We start from the raw sequence: 18849 nt of genomic DNA on the forward strand, positions 1-18849 counted from the left end.
GTACTTGAGGCTGTTTGAGGTAATAGTTTATTTCTAAAGATTGTTATGTTGTGTACCTCATTATGTGCTGAAGGGTGGATATGAAGTACTTGTCTAACTGTTTGTTTGTCCTAATGTCTGCTAGTATCTTTTAGCAAACAGTGTATTAGCCTTTCAGCTGCATGTTTTTATAGAGCATTTATAATAATTTGCAATCATTATCTCTACTTAACAATGTGTAATTTTTTCTCCTGGGTAAGTAAGAAGTAATAGATTTTTTTCTAGTGATTTTTAGTTGTATAAGAAAAGATTGTTTTAAATGTGAGTGTTCTGTTGTACTGGTTTGTTCACCGTGTTGTCTATGTCTGTCTCAAAAAGTAACATTATTGTAGCATTTAGTAGGTAGCATGTTTTTTGTAGAAAATTTAATGCTTGATTTTAAAAAATTTGTTCATTCTCAAATTGCTGCCTGTCATGTTAGTTTTAGCTAATAATCCTCATTTTCAACATTATATAATTATTGCAAGAGGGTGATTTTACAAAAAGGTCTACTTTTCATCTATCTTATATGCCAAGACAAATCTGCAAGTTGGGACTTGGGGAAGGCTGGTTTAAAGGCCTCCACTTGAATCAAAAGCTGTATTTGAATTGAAATCTAGGAAATTTGAGAAGAGCGTACCTAATTACCTAAAAGAAACTCAACAAGAAAATGTATTGCAGCTTGTTGATCTTCTCATTTCTTTGATAATTCAGAATAATCTTCAAGAAATATGTGGACTTCTTTCTCAGATTCTTGAAATGTGATCGCAGAACACAATTGTCATTTGGCGCAAACCCAGAAATACACATCTTTGCATGATGCACCTGGACATATGTGGCAGGTCTGATAGAATCAGCTAATTAACAACACAGGCTTAAACAGGCACCTCATCTGGCAGTGTAGTTAGTTGCCTGATGGTGCTCAGCAGGATTTGGTAGTGCTTTTTATTTTTCTATCCTAATGGTCTGCTGCCCACCTAATTTTGCCTTATTGTCAGCCACTACTTACCGCAGCTTGAGGCCCTCCCAGGAGGCTAAATTATTATCAAAGGATTAGGGAGATGTAGCCTTGCAGCTCTGACATTTCTGATTACTTGTCTATGCCAGAACACTAATTAGCTGTGACTAATTAAGAAAAATGTTCCTGCTATAGAAAACCATTTAAAAGAACTGAGAAGGAGAAAAGCAATTGAAAAGCTGAGCAGTGCTCAGATTTGCCGATGCTCTTTAGATTTCCACCAAAGTCTTAACTCACCTTTAATTGTGCCTAATTTTTGGTGGAGGGGGGAGAGGGGAAAGGGGAAGCCCTTCATATGTGAATGAATCTGAGGTTTTCTCTTGAACTGAAAAAATGTTTGTCTCTTTAAAACAGTTTGTAGTATCACTTTTCTTTGGGTGAAAGAAAGAACAAATCTTTTTTAATTTTCGGGCACTTTCACCAAGATGCTTTGTGTATACATGCAAAAGCATGAACTCATGCTCGCACAGACAAAACACAAAGTAACAAGTAATCAGCATCTTGCAAATGTGTTGTTAAAAGTTCACTGCAGCATTATTGACTTTTTTCTAAATATTTTTCCTTCACCTCTTGAGATAAAAAACTGTATAAAAGAGAAACTGGTCATTAAAATAGCTGAGAACATTACAGCAAGACTGATTTCATAAAGAATAGAGGAGCTGTATTTTTATTTTTTTGAAATTATATCAAGGAGCAAAGGCCCAATGCTGAATGGTGCTGAGCATTCTGATGGTGATTCAGCAAAGTCTGTTACTGCTGAAATGAGTAAGACTTGTCACCTGCTTAACTTTAAGCCTGTGCTTTATCATTTTGTTACCTCGGGAACAGAATGCTGAGCATATTGTACAATGGAACCCAGGGTGAGCATTATATGGAGTGTGGTTTCTATTAAGGCATTTTTGCAAATAATTCCCTGGCTGTTATCACCCAGGCCTTAACATAGTATCTGTTCCAGATGCAATCCTGAGGTTTTCCTGCGTCTTCATTTTGATGTTGCTTTGCCTTAATCTCTTGGAACCTCCATCTTATAACAGTGCCCTATATTTTTACCCACCTGAAGCAGCATGTGAGTAGTTTTCCTTAAAACAGCACACACAGTCTAATTCAGTCAGCATGTTACATGCCGAGAATTGACAGCTGCCACCTATTCCCTGCTTCCACCTTCCCTAAGCTTACTATTTTTATTGCATTAGCTATTAGAAAAGTGGGGTAGGTATTATACAGTACCTGGTGAAACTAAAAACTGTTCTGCTGAGCAGAAAAGGAAATGGAAGCATTTTCTCTGAGCTGTCAACATGTGATATAACTGAAGCTCCTGATTTCAGGTGATTGTGTGAGAATCTCAGCTTTCATTTTTTTTAAAGTGAATTTCTAGTCCTTGTAGTTGTGGAGCTATCATGGATCCTACAGATTGGAAAATGAGATAGGAAATGTAAAAGAAAAGAGCATCAATCACATGAATTTAGGAGAGTTGTAAATCATTAATTTTGAATGTTTGGAATTCTCAGTACAGTTTTCTATTAGACATGTTTATGCTCTGATCTATTTATTAATTTAGTTTATTTTTTCAGTGCACCTATCCATCACTCACAGGGCCTATTCACTAACAACAATAGTAAACCTTATCAAATAAATAGTGGACTCCTCCCAACATCCATTCAGTATTAACCCCTTAACCCTCTTATCCTGCTAGAGCTAGGCACAAAGCAGACGCTCATTACAAGCATCGTATTTTTTATCTAGATGGCTTGAAAAGTGTCTGGTACCTTAATGAAATCAATTGGGCATGTACAAATGAAAAATTTAAAGTAGCACTGAAACTTTAGATGAGTCTATTGGTAAACGTTAACTATGGCTGCAGCTTTCACATTCTGTGCAGTCAAGGAAAATCAATAGGGATTGTACCATTTGTATTGTCTTATCTAATGTTTGTTCACCATGAAGTGCTGGGCACAAGCACCATCTAGGGAATATTGATTTCTTGATGTACTGTAATCCACACACGCACAATCAGTAGGAGAAACTCATAGTTTCTGAAACCTTATCATGCAGGCTTGTTTTTTTCTCATGCCTCATTTAGGTGAAGCTTACTGTAGAAAAATCTGTGTAAATCTTCACAAATAGAAATATAACTGTATTATTCCCTGAGTAAACAAAGTGAAAATGAGGGACACTAAATGAGAATAATCTTGTTTTATGAGAAACAGGATAAAACAACAGAATGTTACTTTTTAAATCAAAATAAGCTAATGAAAAGACACAGCAGAGCTTCCTGAAGCAATTTGTAGAGTTTGTAATCATTTGGCAAATGCTGCTTAGTCTCATCCAGAAGCACTGAAGTAAGTGGGATGTTTGCCATTGACTTAAATGAGCACATGGATGAGATCTATATGATTTATTTTGAGCAGGAAAAGGAGCTTCACATACTCTCAGTTTTACTCACCGGCCTTGCACAGAAGCAACTCTCCTTCATTTTCTACTCTGCTCTGTGCATATTTAAAATGTGCAAAGCAAACAGCAAAAATAATGAGCACCACATATAAAAGTTCAAGTTGTAATGAAATACAAAAGATGCATGTGTATGAAATGCAAAGATGTATGTCAGAGATGGAAAGGATTAAAATGAGAAAAATGTGTTACATATTGCTGGCAAAAATGTCTAGAGCAGACAGAGCATTTTAATGTTTTGATTAAAAAGACATTTAGCTTAAGTCCAAGTGAAGAAGAGGGTGATCCACTTGTATAAGGGATGCTGAAGTAACTGGGCACCCAGAGAATAATGTGCTTCATTATAAATTCTTATGCTGCACTTACATATCTGCTTGGGCAGCTCACCTCAGGTAAGGTAAATACATACATGTGTGTTCGTAAGCAGTAGAGAAACAAAGTGCAGGTGACTGGGGCAATAACCATGGTGGGGGACTGGGGTAGGAGAGGACCACAAAAAAAAAGCAGCAATTGCCCTGCTGGTGCAACTGCAGACAGTACAGCCACTGACTCTGCCCTGTGTGTGGCTTTCACTCAGTTACACTTCTGTTTGTAAGGCAGAAACCTTAGTGATAATGTTAGTATCATAAAGAATTAAAATATTTGCCTTTTTTCTTTGATTTGTTTTTCTTATTTAGGGCCTAAGATTTCTGAAGCCTTCAGGAACATTAATTGGGCAGCCTTATTTAGTTCCTACACAAACATTTTTCTGTATCAAAAAACCATCACTCAGCACAGCACACAATGTGACATGACTGGCAATATTGGTTTGAGGTAGCCCTAACATTGGCATAACATAGGAAGTGTACTTCAGGAATAAAGTGTGCTAGCATAGTGGGCTAGAGAAGCTATATTTGCCATCAGTCTCTCATTTTAATAATTACTACAGAACCACACAATATTTAAAATAGGAACAACATTACAGATGTCCAGGTTGAGAGGGCAGCTATGTATAGATATAATTTTACAACCCCCAGCCTCATTGCATATTTACCATATGTGAAGAAGACACATAGGAGATGCAGGTCACAAAGACTGCAGTTATAAAATTGTGGAAATGTTGTAAATATTTTTTAATATTTTGTCTCTCTCACATATAGCAATCTAGTATACTGTATAGGAATGGATAATGTCCTATATAAAATATTTGCATTTATAGGCAGCGATTCCGTAATCATGTAGTAGTTAGCTACTCCAAATGTGTTGTGTTTAGTTGACCTTCCTGTGGTTTGCAAGTGGGTTTTGTCTAGTTTACTGTGTTTTTTGGTGAGGCTATGAGTTGGAGAAGTTATAAAGCTAGACCATATGAACCCTTCATCGGTGTAGTCAGGAAAGAGATTGACTAGACACTGACAAATTGGAACTAGAACTAGCTAGAAAAATAAAGTTTGCATCCTATAAAAAAGACTTTAGAGGTTTGGGGAGACATGGACAATGAATGCAGGTTTGGGTAGGGAGAAGTAACAGGAATTGATGATAAGAGGGGAATAGGAAATACAGAGTTATCCATATTAAATTTAAACATTTAAATGTTCTAGACTGAGAACATTAAGTATCTATTATCCAGTGTAAAAAAACAAAGGCTTCATTCTCTTCCACTTTCCACGAGCCTGATGGCCCTTACCAAGGTACCTCCCCATGCATACATTCATCTACTTAATTTCCCTTCCTATGTACCCTTTTTAGTAGATTTAATTCTACATATACACATATATTTTTGCTTATATTTATGCTTTATAAAATTCCTAAGCAAAAAGAAAAGAAAAAAAAAACTTAATTACAAAGTGTATGAAAATGTATTTCAGTGAAGTCTGGCTGGCACTTGAAACAAGGTAAACCTCTTTACAAAATCGTGGAATTCTAAATAAAACAGTAAACTGCTTGCAAGTTAAGGTGTGCAGCCATTCCCTCTATTTTTATTACAAAAAAAAAAAAAAAAAAGCTTCATCACTTAATGTCTCTCTCTCTCTGATTTATGTCACTTTCTTAATGTTCATTTTGATTCCTAAAAGTAGCAGAAATACCTGCTAAGTCAAAATAACAATCACTAGAGATCACATTTAAAAAAAAAACCAGCCATTTCTAATATGCTATGTATTTATACCAGAACAATACTCACTATGACACTGTATGCTTGTTATCAAATATATCTTAAGTAAGGTAAACAACTTCTGAGGTCTGCCCTACAATCATATTAACCTAAGACATCAAATAGTTGATACACATCATAACACTCAAAAGATCAGTTAGTCATTATATGATTATTTTACTTTTCCAACATCACACTATCAAAAAACTTGGTAGAATTATTATGACATCTTCTAATATAGTTGTAAGATTGTATATAGATATAGATATATCTTAGTGCACACTATAAAACTATATTCAGAGTCACCGGTACACACTGAGCATCCTGTTTTTGCTACACAACAAAAGACAGATGACTATAAATCAGACATGGTTATAGTGAGTGATGAAGGTTTATTGGTGATATCCCTTAACTGTTCATTTTCATGCTGTAAAACATAGTTAAGAGTTTTTGCACATAAATAAATTGTTACTGGTGTGTATCTAGGCAGCATTAAAACATGCTTTCAACTTTAGCAGTTTGTTGTTAGTAAAATACACCAAAGTACATCAAATACAGAAGTAGTAAATATCAAGGGCAAAGTAAGATGCTGAATATAAATTCTGTTCTGTATTCTCCATAAATTGGAAGCCTTCCAGTTCTGGCAACTGAACTGCATAAGTTACCTGACTGTTTATACTCTTAAATTATATACCTCTTTATGGATACTTTGTTATAAAATGTGTGCAGTCTAGAAACACTTTCTGAAAATAATTCAAACTAAAAGGTAGAGTCAACACATTATATTTACCTAAAATTATTACTTTTAAAAATATTTGGCATAGAAAAATTACTAATTTGCTTAAGGAAAAGAGATATATCTATAACTATTAAAATATTATGAAAGATATCCTCTTTACTTCCTAGGAGGGAAGAGTCAGGTTTTTAAAGTAAAACAGAATTGTACATTCGCATTCCCAGAGGTATATAAATTATATATTCCCATTCCCAGAGGTACTCAGTATTACAGAGTCATCTAACTACCGTGCATGGGAAAGTTGTTTGCTGGATTAGACTCTTAGAACCAAATCATGATCCTACCTGCATCCCCAATGTAGGGCCTACCAGAACTTTGAGATATGATTTGTGCTACAGTAGAAGAAGTGTGAACACATCCTGAGGATCTTTGCTATCTCCCACGTACAGACATGCACTGTTCTCAAGAATGATTTTACAGAAATTTCTGATTCCCTAACCCCACTCTCTGCTTAGTCTCCCCACCTAAATGACCTCAGGGAGGCACGTAGATGGAATTTCCTGAATCTAGTGGAATCCTTCCATGTCTTCCATAACTCAAGTTGCCAAAGACACTGAATGAACCATGTAGTTCAAGTTGGAATTGTTCAGACTAATATCTCAGAAACAGAATAAGTCCTGGACAAAAACTGGACAAAGTTCCCTCAGCTTTGCTGCTGAAGGAAAGAAACCTCCCACCCCAGCAACTCCAAGCTTTCTGTTGACCACAAGTTTTGGAAGTGTGGTCCTAATCCTTCTGGCATAGAGTGATTCAACTAGGGTTACAGTTTCAGTAACCAGGAAAGTCAAGGGAGCAGGATATGCAACAGTCTAAAAGAGGACACTCTCCTATACATGAGTTCTTCATTTTCCAAGTTGGTCCATAGTTTTTAGCGGTGAGCTTCTGCACCTGCCATTAGAACTAATGGGAACTAGCTGCTCAGTACTTATGAAAATCAGATCAGTTATTTAGGTGATTGCTTACTGATTTAACAGCCTAACTTAGCACCCAAATGTAAATATATTAAACATAAATTCTTAGTACAAAATGCATCCTTGAAGATGATACTACTATTGTATCTTACAAAATTAGTAAACCTCGAACTGTTTTATGAAGAAGCCAATATTGTCACCCTGATTTTATGGGAGTAAAAAAAATATTGATACATTAGACAATTGAACAAAGCTTTCTGTTCATTTAAATTGTTTGGTGTTTTTTTTCACTTTCCTCTTTTCTAAAATCTATATTTTTAAAAGTTAAATGGTATTTTTCATTATTTAATATTTTATGAAGTATTAAAGCACCTAGTATATGTTAATAATCTAAATTTAAATAACAACCCATTTTGATGTCCTACATTTACAAAATTACAATACATTTTGTACAGGTGGTACAGTATTCTAAATGTAGCTGTTTATGAAATAGTATGCTTTCTTATAAAGATGCTCAAATATTTATTTTACACAGGAAATATAGCTTTCATTGTCTTGCCATGCAATCTTTACAGTAAAAAGTCTGTTTTTTATTATTGTACCTCATGAAACAATATAGCTAGGGGAGGTAAAAACCTGCATTGTGCAGCACCAATTCCTAATCAATAACAGGCTGAAGATTTAAGTAGGGGGGGGAAAAAAGCATTACATCCCTCCCCCCACAAAAAAAGCTACATTTTTTTCTCATCTTCATCAGAAGCAGCATTCTGACGGTGCCCATTTCCCAAGAGCAGCCAAGATACAGAACCCCTATGGGGTCTTGTGATTCAGATTTAGGAATATCAGACCAAGAAGGTGTAAGGCATTGTGTATTAGTATGTATTGAGTCCTCATCCCAGGTGGCAAACAGCTGCACCTTTTTATAAAACTTCAAAAATGCATCTGAAGTGCTTGCTTTCACAAGCTAAGTGTTATATTTAATTGAATCATTCTCAAAATGTTATAGATTAAGCAAGAAAAAGGATTGTGAATATTTAATATATTTGTTTTGCATTTCCAATAGTCAACAGAATAATGAAATTCCTTAACTACTTCTCTTTAACTTGCATGAAGAAAGCACGGTATGTTGCTAAATCTCTTTTCACCAGCACTGCCGAGAAACAACTTTAATCCTTGTTAGAAAATTGCAGAGTCTGGGACTGACAAAGAGCTCATGCTTGTTCTATTGTTAATGCTCCTGGGCCCTGAGAGTGGAGCCCTTTACAGCTGCATGGATCCAGCCTGGCTCAGCTGTACTATTTAGGAGAGGAGGTTTGTCAATTTCTATTGACAATGGAGAGAGTTTTTCAGTGCCTGTAGCAGTGCTGAACACAGTTGGGGATCAATGCTAGCCATTCAAGCTGCACCCTCTTTCATTGCTTTGGTTTGTTAATTCAAGACTAAAGGTCCACTGAGGGGGTTTAGGGTGTTTAAGAAAGCTGATGAACTGTTTAAGAAAGCTGATGAACTGAGAGCGTTTATAGCCCTGGTGTGGCAATTTCCATAGTCAGTGGCAACTATTGGCACTGAGGGAGTTGTGTCCTTGTTGACCCTCTTGTTATTAAAAATGCACAAGTGCTGCGCTTCTCAATATTTCAACACTCTTTCATTGTCAATACCACCTTCTGAGCCCTTCAGCTTGTTGCTTGCTCTAAAGATCTTCTTAGATTGGGTTTGAAAACTTCACCTTAAACACTAGATTAGACTGATGTTCTGTTTTCCGTGCTCCTGTTGATTTGTTGAACCTTCCCAGGGCTGGAAAGCAAGTAGCAGCTTGATGGGGAGACGGGCTGCTAATATGATTTACCAGTCTACAGTCATGCACAATAAGTGTGAATAAATACAGGGGTCTCACAGAGTCAACCCTAGCCTTTCCTTTTCTCTTATTTTTACTTTAAAAGAGATATCTCAGGAAAATGAAGTGAGTAATGCATGCCCTTACAGGAACTGGATGAACTATGAATAAGGGTGGGGGAAACATTTTTGTTAAAGTGGTTGGCTGCTGTCATGTACTGATAAGAAAAAAAATATATAATATACACTTGCTGCTTTATTCCTTTGAAGACCACTGCAAAGAATAAGCCACTAATGCCATATCACTGACATCTGCAAGAGTTATAATACACTTCTAGTGCCATTGCTAGAAGAGAAAAAGTGATTTTAACCAGTTAAAAGGGAAATGATTTGCGGTTTATTATTATGTATTTATTTTTATTTAGATTCTTGAAAGTTAAGGGCCATTATCTAATTGTTCAGGCTTGTAAATTAATTTGCAACAGATCTTCCAAATGTTATGTTAGGTGTGCCCTATGCCTGTGAATTGTATTAATGACGATCAAAATGCAAGGCCTTACATTCCAACTCCCCAGGAGACATTTGTAGCACCATTCATTTTAGGATCCATTCAAAAAACAAAAATGGGAAAACATCTTTTTTTAACACCTTATATTATCCAAATGACATTCCAAGTGTTTATCCTGCATCAATCTATGCTAAGCATTCAAAGTCTGTGCAAAAGAGGCCAAAAGGAAAAATATTCTATCTGCTCATGTTGGTGGTAGAACCTAAAATTATCCCTCCTATGATTCTGGTTAAAAATACATTTCTTCAACATATCAATTGATCATTTGCTGTATAATGGTTCTCTTAATATTTACTCAGATAATACAGAATAGCATTATAGTATTACTTTACAACTACTTTATTGTAAACATTTGTCGCAGGATTAACATTAAAATTAGGCTACCAAAAACTCCAACTTTCAACATTTTAACATTTTTGTTAGTTCTAAAAGTATTTTTATCTGTCTCCCATTTACACAATGCATAAAATGGAGAAAGCAAATTTTCAGTTGCTTACCAAATTTTATCTCTACAGCATTAGTGTTACACAGATTTAGGTGAACTAATGCTAAAGAGTGACTGCAGTTGCTTGGCTGTATTCTCATTGTCTTTATTTTTGGTGAGTTTGGATTCAATGGTAGTTTTCCTTAACCTACTTCCTTTTATTAGTGGGGGGAAAACACATTTTTTGAGAAAATGGGGCATGCTTTAATCTTACCTTTGCCTCTGCAGCTGGGTTAATTTCAGTTGTATTACACAGGGATAACCTACCATAGAATTTGTCAAACTATCTGTAGTTTGCTCTATTGTGTCATTTACACCCCTTCTGCTGCTTACCAATTATTTGATATATAACCTCCTTCAAGAAATAAACTGTTGCCATGCCATTGGATTTTTCTTATGTAAGATCATCAGTTTCATTAAAATTAATTGATATAATCATGTTCTAGATCTCCCCCCTATTAATTACGCCAATTAATAGGATGTGTAAAGCCTGAGTGATAAGAGAATAGATTAGATTTATCTTGTTGTGAGTAACAATAGATGGTTGAGAGAAAACGCCTGGACATAAGAGATTTCACGTTTATCATGTCAACAGAGTCCAGCAAGTGAATGTGGTGAAATGCCTTTTGTTATATATACATGGAAACCTCTGTGTATGGTTTACAGCCCCCACTGGAACAAAACTCATTATGCATTATCAAAAAGTAAACCAATTTGAATGCAAAGCTTAAAACAAAGGTGTGTATAATAAATAAAATATAAGACATCGTATTAAGAATGTATTTCAATGAGCCAGAAAAACATTTCATGGATAGCAAATCCATCTCACATATTAAATGAATTAAGTTACTTAATTTTTGTGGAATTTGTATAACCACATGCATTTTATGCAGTGTTTTTCAGTTCAATAAAGTAATAAATTAATAGGAATAAGTTTGATCCAATATAAGACTAATTTACTTTCTGTGATTTGTAATTAAAACATATTTATACCTATTAAACAAAATTAAGTTAGAACAACTTTTACAAATACAAGTCAATATTATATTAATATGTTAGTTTTCATTATTACAAACATTTTGTAAAGCTAAATTGCTTGTCACTGCTGAGACAAAATGTATTCTGTTTGCTATAAAGAAACAGTATTTATATATATATATTTTTTTTTTTTCAAAGATTATAACAGGAAGTTTGCATCTTGATATATTGAGTACTAATTACTTTCCCATTAGTTAAATTATATCCAGAAACAAATTCCACATTGTCTTAAACTTTCCAATATATTTTATTGCTGCTCACTATATTCAGAAAGTGCTAAAACTGCATATCCTTTGAATGTATATAACATATGTACCCTGTACAATAGGTTACATTTTCAGATACGCAAATATATAGCTCTATAGGTAGTAGAGAGAGAGGTGATAGCATTAGGAAAGGATTTAAACCTTGTCCCTGTGGGGAAAGACTGACTGTAGATAGGCTATAAACAGGACTGAGACCTGAGCTCTCTCAAACTATAATCTCTTACTCCTAAAATGAAACAAATCCCTTTATTTTCATAGCTGAAATAATGGCATCTCTTTGATAGATTATATAAGAAGAAAAGTACTACAATAGCATTGTCTAAGAGGTTAATAAATCTTAGTCTATGTAATGAGAAGGTACCAGGTGGCCGGTAGCAAATTTGATCCAAACTTTATTTTCATGATGAAATGAACACCAACTTCAGGAAGACTATTTTTGCTGTATTTATGCATAAAGCTTTGAGTGACAATGTGCCTAGCACATAAAAAGAAAACAAGAAAAAAGAAATAATATTATTGCTAATCAGCATAAATTAAAATCCAAAAATATTTACTCCGCTTGAATTTCCTTTCTCTAATCTTTCCTTAAAACTAAAACTCCTCTCAAGTCTGGGTGTTTACCTAAGGGGTGAATACAGAGAAGTAAGGACTTCAGGATTTTTAAATCATTGTTAAATGCCCTTATTTGGCATTTGATGCCATTCTCCTGCCCAGTATGAAAATGTGAAGAACTGAAAAAATATTTCTCTAAAGATAATCTAACTGCTTTTTTCACTGCTGTTTCAGCAGTTAATTCTTTTGTGTACCTGTACATTTAATGCCTATTATTGATAACAGAACAGCATGCAAAACACTATTTCACATGAAAATGTTACAACTTAAAGACAAAACAGTGGTGGCTAATTCATGTAGAGAACAGTCTAGGTCAAGTTAGTTGATTTTTCTAGCAACGCATGCAATTCTCTTAACAGGAAATGATATCATCCTTGACTTCATGTGCTGATCTGTGATTATTTTAAAGTGTCTTATTACTTCTCATTACCAAATACCTTAAATGAATACTGCAGGATTTGTTTGGGGTTTTTTTCTTTCCCTTCCAGCAATGGTACAGCAGCTCCATGAAAGTCATATGCGTATGGTTGGCTGACAGATTAGACCTTCAACTTCACATCTACCAACTGAAGACTCTCATCAAGATAGTGAAGGTAAATAATGTGCATCTAGATTAAGATTGTATAGCAAAGAGAAAAGTGAGGACTGATTAGAAGACAAGAAATTGCTATTGATAAACATGGATCACTGTAAATTCAGATATGTTCCATAAAAAAAATTGCTAATTTATCCCATGGATTCGTTCACTTTTGTTTTCCATATGAGGGAAATTAAGTGTATTTAAAATTATTACTTAATTATCCTTGAATTAGTAGGTATTATCCATGCTGTCCCTAATGATAAATACCAGTGAACAAAAATCTTGATGACACTCTATATTCACTATGACAAGCAGATTAGAGCAATTTGGATATCGACTTTTTACAAATTTATAGTGGTTGGGTTTTTTTAATCTGCTGTTTTTACCTTGACATACTTTCTTGTCTCCCAAAAATGGATTATAACTTTTTTCAATTACATTTTTTTATAATCTGTTATGCTTTATTAGGTTTAAACTAGGGAATAGGGTGATGAGAGAACTTTTTGTTTCCTAATTTTTCATAGGCCAGAAATTAATACCAAGGGAATTAAGAGCATAGGAATTGCCGTCATAAATTTAACCACTGATCTCTCCAATCCAATGTTCTGAATATAAGAGTCATCAAATGCTTCAGAAAAAGCTCCCTGTCCTAAGGGAGTTTCTTCATAGCCCCATTAGTTGGAGGCTAGCCATGAAATCAGTGATTCATATCCCTTTCTAAAGTTGTGGGTTTTATATGTTTGGTCTTTTTTTTACTCCTCAATTGTTGTAACTGAGTACACCTCGCTATCCATAGAAATATCCAATAAGAAGCTTCTAGCTTCAGAGGTAGCTTTGATTTCTCCTAATTGTCTTGTAGTCATGTAGTCATTGTAGTCATGGCTGCAAAATCAAGATAAATTCAACTCATGGACACAGGGATTATATATAACATTTCCAACATAAACCAGTAAAATATCCAATATGGCAGAGATTACCATGATCAGGTCAACACCAGCTCAGTTCAAGTTTAGCTTTGCCATCTTAAAACACCATTGGTTTCAGTAGGAAAAGAATTAGGCACCTGGTTTCAGGTCAGGCCACTGATGGTGGTGGCAAGCTAAGACCCTCTGCCAGTGTTAGCTTCTGCAAAGCATTCCACAAGGAAAAACAACAGTTGAGATGGCACTAACCCACACTGTTCTGGAGTAAAGGCTCTATAAGTCCCAAGAAATGCATACAGTAATTTTTAAGTGTGGGTGAGCCAAATTTAAGCATTATCAAATTTATGGACTTCTGGAAAACTTGAGCCCAGGTTAGTATTATCCAGAACATCCCAAAATGCCACTTACAGTGACCAGTGTATTGTGCTGGGAGGATTAACTGCAGCCACAGCACTGCTGTCTACATTAACACTGCAGACTGACACGATGGTTAACTCAATCAGTTGAAGAACAGTCCCGTCAGCGATGAGATCACCTATTGGTAGGACTGGTAGCAACTTTACAGCTGAATACATGGTGTGTTACAGACAGGAGAGGGATGCTCCAAAGGTGGTTTCAATGCCTACAGTTTTTAGCAATACAAAAGGCCCTGAAGTACTCGGTCCCATGTGTGTTACTTTACATCTATATGTACACACTTAATTGGTTTTACTTACAAGAACCGCATTACACTTTTACTCCACTGAATCTTGAACTTATTTCTAGATGAAATTCAAAGTTTTAAAGTTGTAAAACATAAAGAAATTTATTTAATCTGTGCATTTAAAAGACTATAGTTCACCCCAGTAATTGAAATAAATGGGATACTCAAGCTGATGCATGTGTTTGAGGGCTGAGAAGAGAGCATTTTCAGTGACAGCCTTCTGCTGTGGAACCTACTCCTCTATTTGATCTGACAGATAACAGTTATGAGGGCTTTCAGGGCAAGCTGCAGAACTCATTAGTCTATGGGATTTGGGTAAGATACCTCCATCTTCTGGTTGTTTTAGTTACCCTTGAATTAATGGTTGTTCATTGTTGATTTCATTGAATTTAAATGTAAATGCTACAGGTTATTCAATACATTAATGTAAAACATTAAATATGGGAAACTGATAGTGTTAGTATGTGAATTTTATAGTATTAGGAGAGTGAAAACCCTGATGGCTGTGTTTTGGGTAGGCTGGGGGCAGCAGAATCAGTGAACTAGGTGAAAGATTAACCAAAGGGAGGCTACAAGAGTCCACATGGAAAATTAATAGGTGATAATTAAAGCAGTTAGAAATATTATGGGAGGTATTGCTATGTGAATCCAGCCAAGGGGAGGGAGAGGGAGGAGAGTTGGACACTGCTCCTCCAAACCAGCAGATGGGATGCTTGTTAAACTGACTTTAAAAAAGGAGGAGGAGATGTGCTCTCTTCATTATCTCTCTCATCCTCTGCTAAGAGGGTGTTGCCTGGTGTGCTGGCAGTAAATAAGGAGAGGAAGGAATTAATTTTGAAGTGTTCTGGGAAAAATAAATGAGAGTTTAATGGACTAGAGGGGAAGGGAAAAATAATGAGAAGGTTTAGAGACAGCAGCAGGGTTGTGTTTTGGGACACAGAAAAGGATACTAGCATTATCAAAGGTGACAAAAGTGAAGCTGATGTGTTTGGTAAGAGCTCACATCGGCCACATCCAGATGAGCGTGGACGCGTAGTAGTGTGTGGCACCACAGACCTGTCTGCGGCTCCACACACCACACGTGCAGGCATTCCCCACACTGCTACTTTGCAGTGGAAGTGCTGGGGGGTTGACCCCAGGAGATCCACTCCCAAAAAAGCAGGATGGTGCACTTGCGGCTACTACTTGACCTTGGGAAAACAAACATCTGCTCTTGTCTGGACACATCCATTAAGTCTAAGTGAGATGTTGTGGGGTGGAATAAAGGCATCCATGAATCTCTGAATGATAAGTAAAGACACCAGACTGAAGACAGATGAGCGATTGAGAAGGAAATTAGGGAAAGTTAAGGGATGAAATTTGCAAATGGAGGTTATCGTCCAGCAAGAGATTGTACAAGGAGAAGAGCCAAGATTGAGTCCTAAGATACTCTCTAAAGAAAGAAAGAGGGCAAAGCATGAGAAAATGCTGTAGGCTCAGCTGGTGAAGAAAAGGAAATAGGATATATGATGTTATACCTAAAATTGAACAGGCAAGGCACTAACAAAAGCTTGTGAGCAAAGGAAACAATTCATTGAATGGCTTGTGTCTTTAGTCAAATTCCAAAACTCAAACAGTGCAACAAGTATACTTACATTAACAGGATTTAAGGAATAACCACATTTAGTGGCAGAATTAAGTTCTCCCCCTTGACAGATCATCATAAAGTATTGAGAGGAAGTGATATACCATCTGGGAAGTACTGAGCAGGGATTGTTTGTTTTTAAAAAAGCATGTCATTTCCTGTAGTTATGGGCGGAAGGGGAAGTAGGCCTTAGTGAGGGGCTGATCACATGCTTTTGGAGTAATGTTGGAGAGGAAGGAGGGATCTATTGGGATTTTTCTTGCTGCCTACCTTAGTATATCTTCCCTGCAAAATGCAACTCCTCTCACTCTTCTCGCTCAAACCAAAAACTCAAATATGTCATGGTAAACCTACGCATCAGAGAAACAAAACTTTGACAAGTGAATAAAAGGAAGGGCTTAGAGATGATTAGAACTTCAGTGAATATTCACTCTTTTTTTTAATAATCACTATAGAAATTGTTACATCACAGGATATAGACACCTTTTAAAATTTGTTTCCTAATTTGTTTTTTGACACCTAGTTTATAACCCAGAGATAAACGAAAAGGAAATTATATTATGAGGAAAGAAATCTAGATGTTAAGATTTTCTGCTAGACTGTAAACTAGTTTTACAGTTGGCTATACAAGTGTAGATTTCCCAGCTTCAAAATGTGTATACTTAAGACTGATTTACGAAAGTATGTGAACTGATTTAGATATTCAAAAAGCTCTTTGTCAGGTTTTCACAGAATAAATGAGACAACTGTAGAATTACTGAGAAATGTGCACTAAGTGGGTTACAGAAATTTAATACAATATACAGCCCTTTAAAAAGGGGGTTTTCAAGCTGTGGTGTGGACCTTTGGCATATAACAATTCAGCATTGTGTACATAATTTTTTTTCCTGTTTTGTAAAATTGTCCATGTCTAAACTACATCTGTGACCAAAGTATAGTAGCACTTTCACTGTCACTACCACTAATGAAAGTTACACTATGTTTAATCCAGAGTGTAGGAAAACTTGAGAGCTAAGTTTTTTGGAGATTGGCAGATTTGGAGAGAAGTTGTCCCAGGAAATAGGATTCCTTTTTAAAGTGGTGCACAAGAGAAAACTGCCTTGAAGGAATAATTGTAACACATCTTACAAACTTTGATAAAGTGTTTAACACCTCAAATGAGTTGGCCTTTTGTCACTTGGTATGTCTCCGTACTTGACTGGTATAACAGTTTTTTTCTCCTTAGGCAAAAGTTCACAGGTAATCAGAAGTTGTGGATATATGGGCACATAACATTGTCATTGGGTGCTACATTTTCAAATGTGATAACTGACTTTCAGCCCTTCCTTTTGGTAGGGCTCAACAGAAGACATTTTTAAATGTCCAGAAATTGCTGAGCATTCACCAAAAGATGTACACACCAAAATAATCACATTTTTTTTAATGCTGGGCCTGCCTTACAACATTTTATAGTGCATGATTATCAGGCACTTTATGCATATGCCAAGACTTTGGGAAAGTCCAATGATACATTTAGACTCTCTCTCCTTACTACAGAAAACCTACCGAGACTTCAGGTTGCAGGGTGTGTTGGAAGGAACATTGAACAGTAAAACCTATGATACTGTTCACAGCCGTCTTACAGTAGAAGAGGCTACAGTCTCAGTCACTGATGCAGGAGGACTTCAAGGTATCACCATGAAAGACAGTGATGAAGAAGAAGGGTAATAGTAAGCTATTTCACCTAGAGGTTAATGCTAGGTGTTTGTTTTGTAACTTGTCCTGGTATTTGCATTTATAGTTTTGCCTTATAACACAATTGCAGATGTGTAATTCATTCCTTTTTTAAAAAAATTGACAGCAAAGTTATTTAGAGAAAAGAGCCAAGGACTTTCTGAGAACAACGGTTTTAGCATAATTTAGTGTGTAGTTTTGCTTAGATCTGTGAGAGTACTGGCATGGAATTTGAGTTGCACTTGTGGTCAAGTTTGTTTCCTTTGTTAGTTACCATCTGTTCTTGTAACTCCATCAAATAGTGATGTCCTGTGCAGAAAACAAGATGTGTGCCTCCCATAAAACACAATCATTATACAGGAAGTCATTCTTGGAATAATTCAGTGCCCTTGATAAAATTTAGTGTGTTTTCAGGATTATACTTTACATGTATTTTTTCCTGCTTTGTACTTAATTTTTTCATTATTGTGCAGTGTGCATTAAAACTTATACCTTGGTTCTTAGTGTTTTAAGTTTGATATATACATAGGAAGACTTCAAGGACACTAAACTACTTAGGAGTGCTTTGTCTTCTGTCCCCCCATGTTTGTTTTGCAAGTTTAAGGATATCTCATCATGCTGGATGTCAGTAAGCTTGCCATCAATGTTTCTATTTCTATGTGACAATTTGCAGGCAATAAGAACACAATTTGTCGTGACCCCTTCTGTATCTATCCAACTTTGTATAGAATTCTAAAATAAAAAATGTTTTCAGTATTTCAAAGCATTTGAACCCTTGTATTGTTTCCTTTTTTTAAACGTTATTTCTAAAAACGGGTTTTTTTCCATAACCCACTTCAACTGGTGAACTACCTGAATAACCAAGGCCATGGGCATGACTGTAATCCTTTCTTTTGATGCGAGTCTGAAGAAGTCAGAAAAGGTTCTCAAAACAGCTGTTTCTATGAAAAAATGTCACTAGGTTGGGTGCTTCTTTTTTGTTTGACGGGGTGGGTTGTTTTCGTGAGGCAGGGGTACAAATTGTTCCCTTCATAGGGATAAAATCCGGAGGAATCCAGAGGAAAGCTGAAAGAGCAACGTCCAAAGAAGGGGTGAGAGAGGTTACTAAAGTTCTCCTTGACCCTAAATGCCTGCGCTTAATTCACCAGAGTGAAGTGTTGTACTCTTGGAATAATTCAGAGCCTTA

At 35.8% G+C, this 18849-nt stretch overlaps 1 protein-coding gene across 8 annotated transcripts in view; it reads left to right on the forward strand.

Annotated features, from left to right (window-relative positions):
• The window catches only part of CADPS2 (calcium dependent secretion activator 2), a 630383-nt gene extending 611954 nt beyond the window's left edge, over positions 1-18429 (forward strand). For all 8 annotated transcript variants that reach the window (XM_059725932.1, XM_059725931.1, XM_059725930.1 and 5 more), the window contains 2 exons: positions 12609-12713; positions 17487-18429. In XM_059725932.1, coding sequence (XP_059581915.1) covers positions 12609-12713; positions 17487-17657 — 276 coding nt within the window. In that variant the 3' untranslated portion in view covers positions 17658-18429. The remainder of the gene's footprint in view (positions 1-12608; positions 12714-17486) is intronic.
• Positions 18430-18849: the final 420 nt, after the last annotated feature.

Source organism: Alligator mississippiensis, chromosome 4, assembly GCF_030867095.1.
Source record: "Alligator mississippiensis isolate rAllMis1 chromosome 4, rAllMis1, whole genome shotgun sequence".
NCBI lineage: Eukaryota > Metazoa > Chordata > Crocodylia > Alligatoridae > Alligator > Alligator mississippiensis.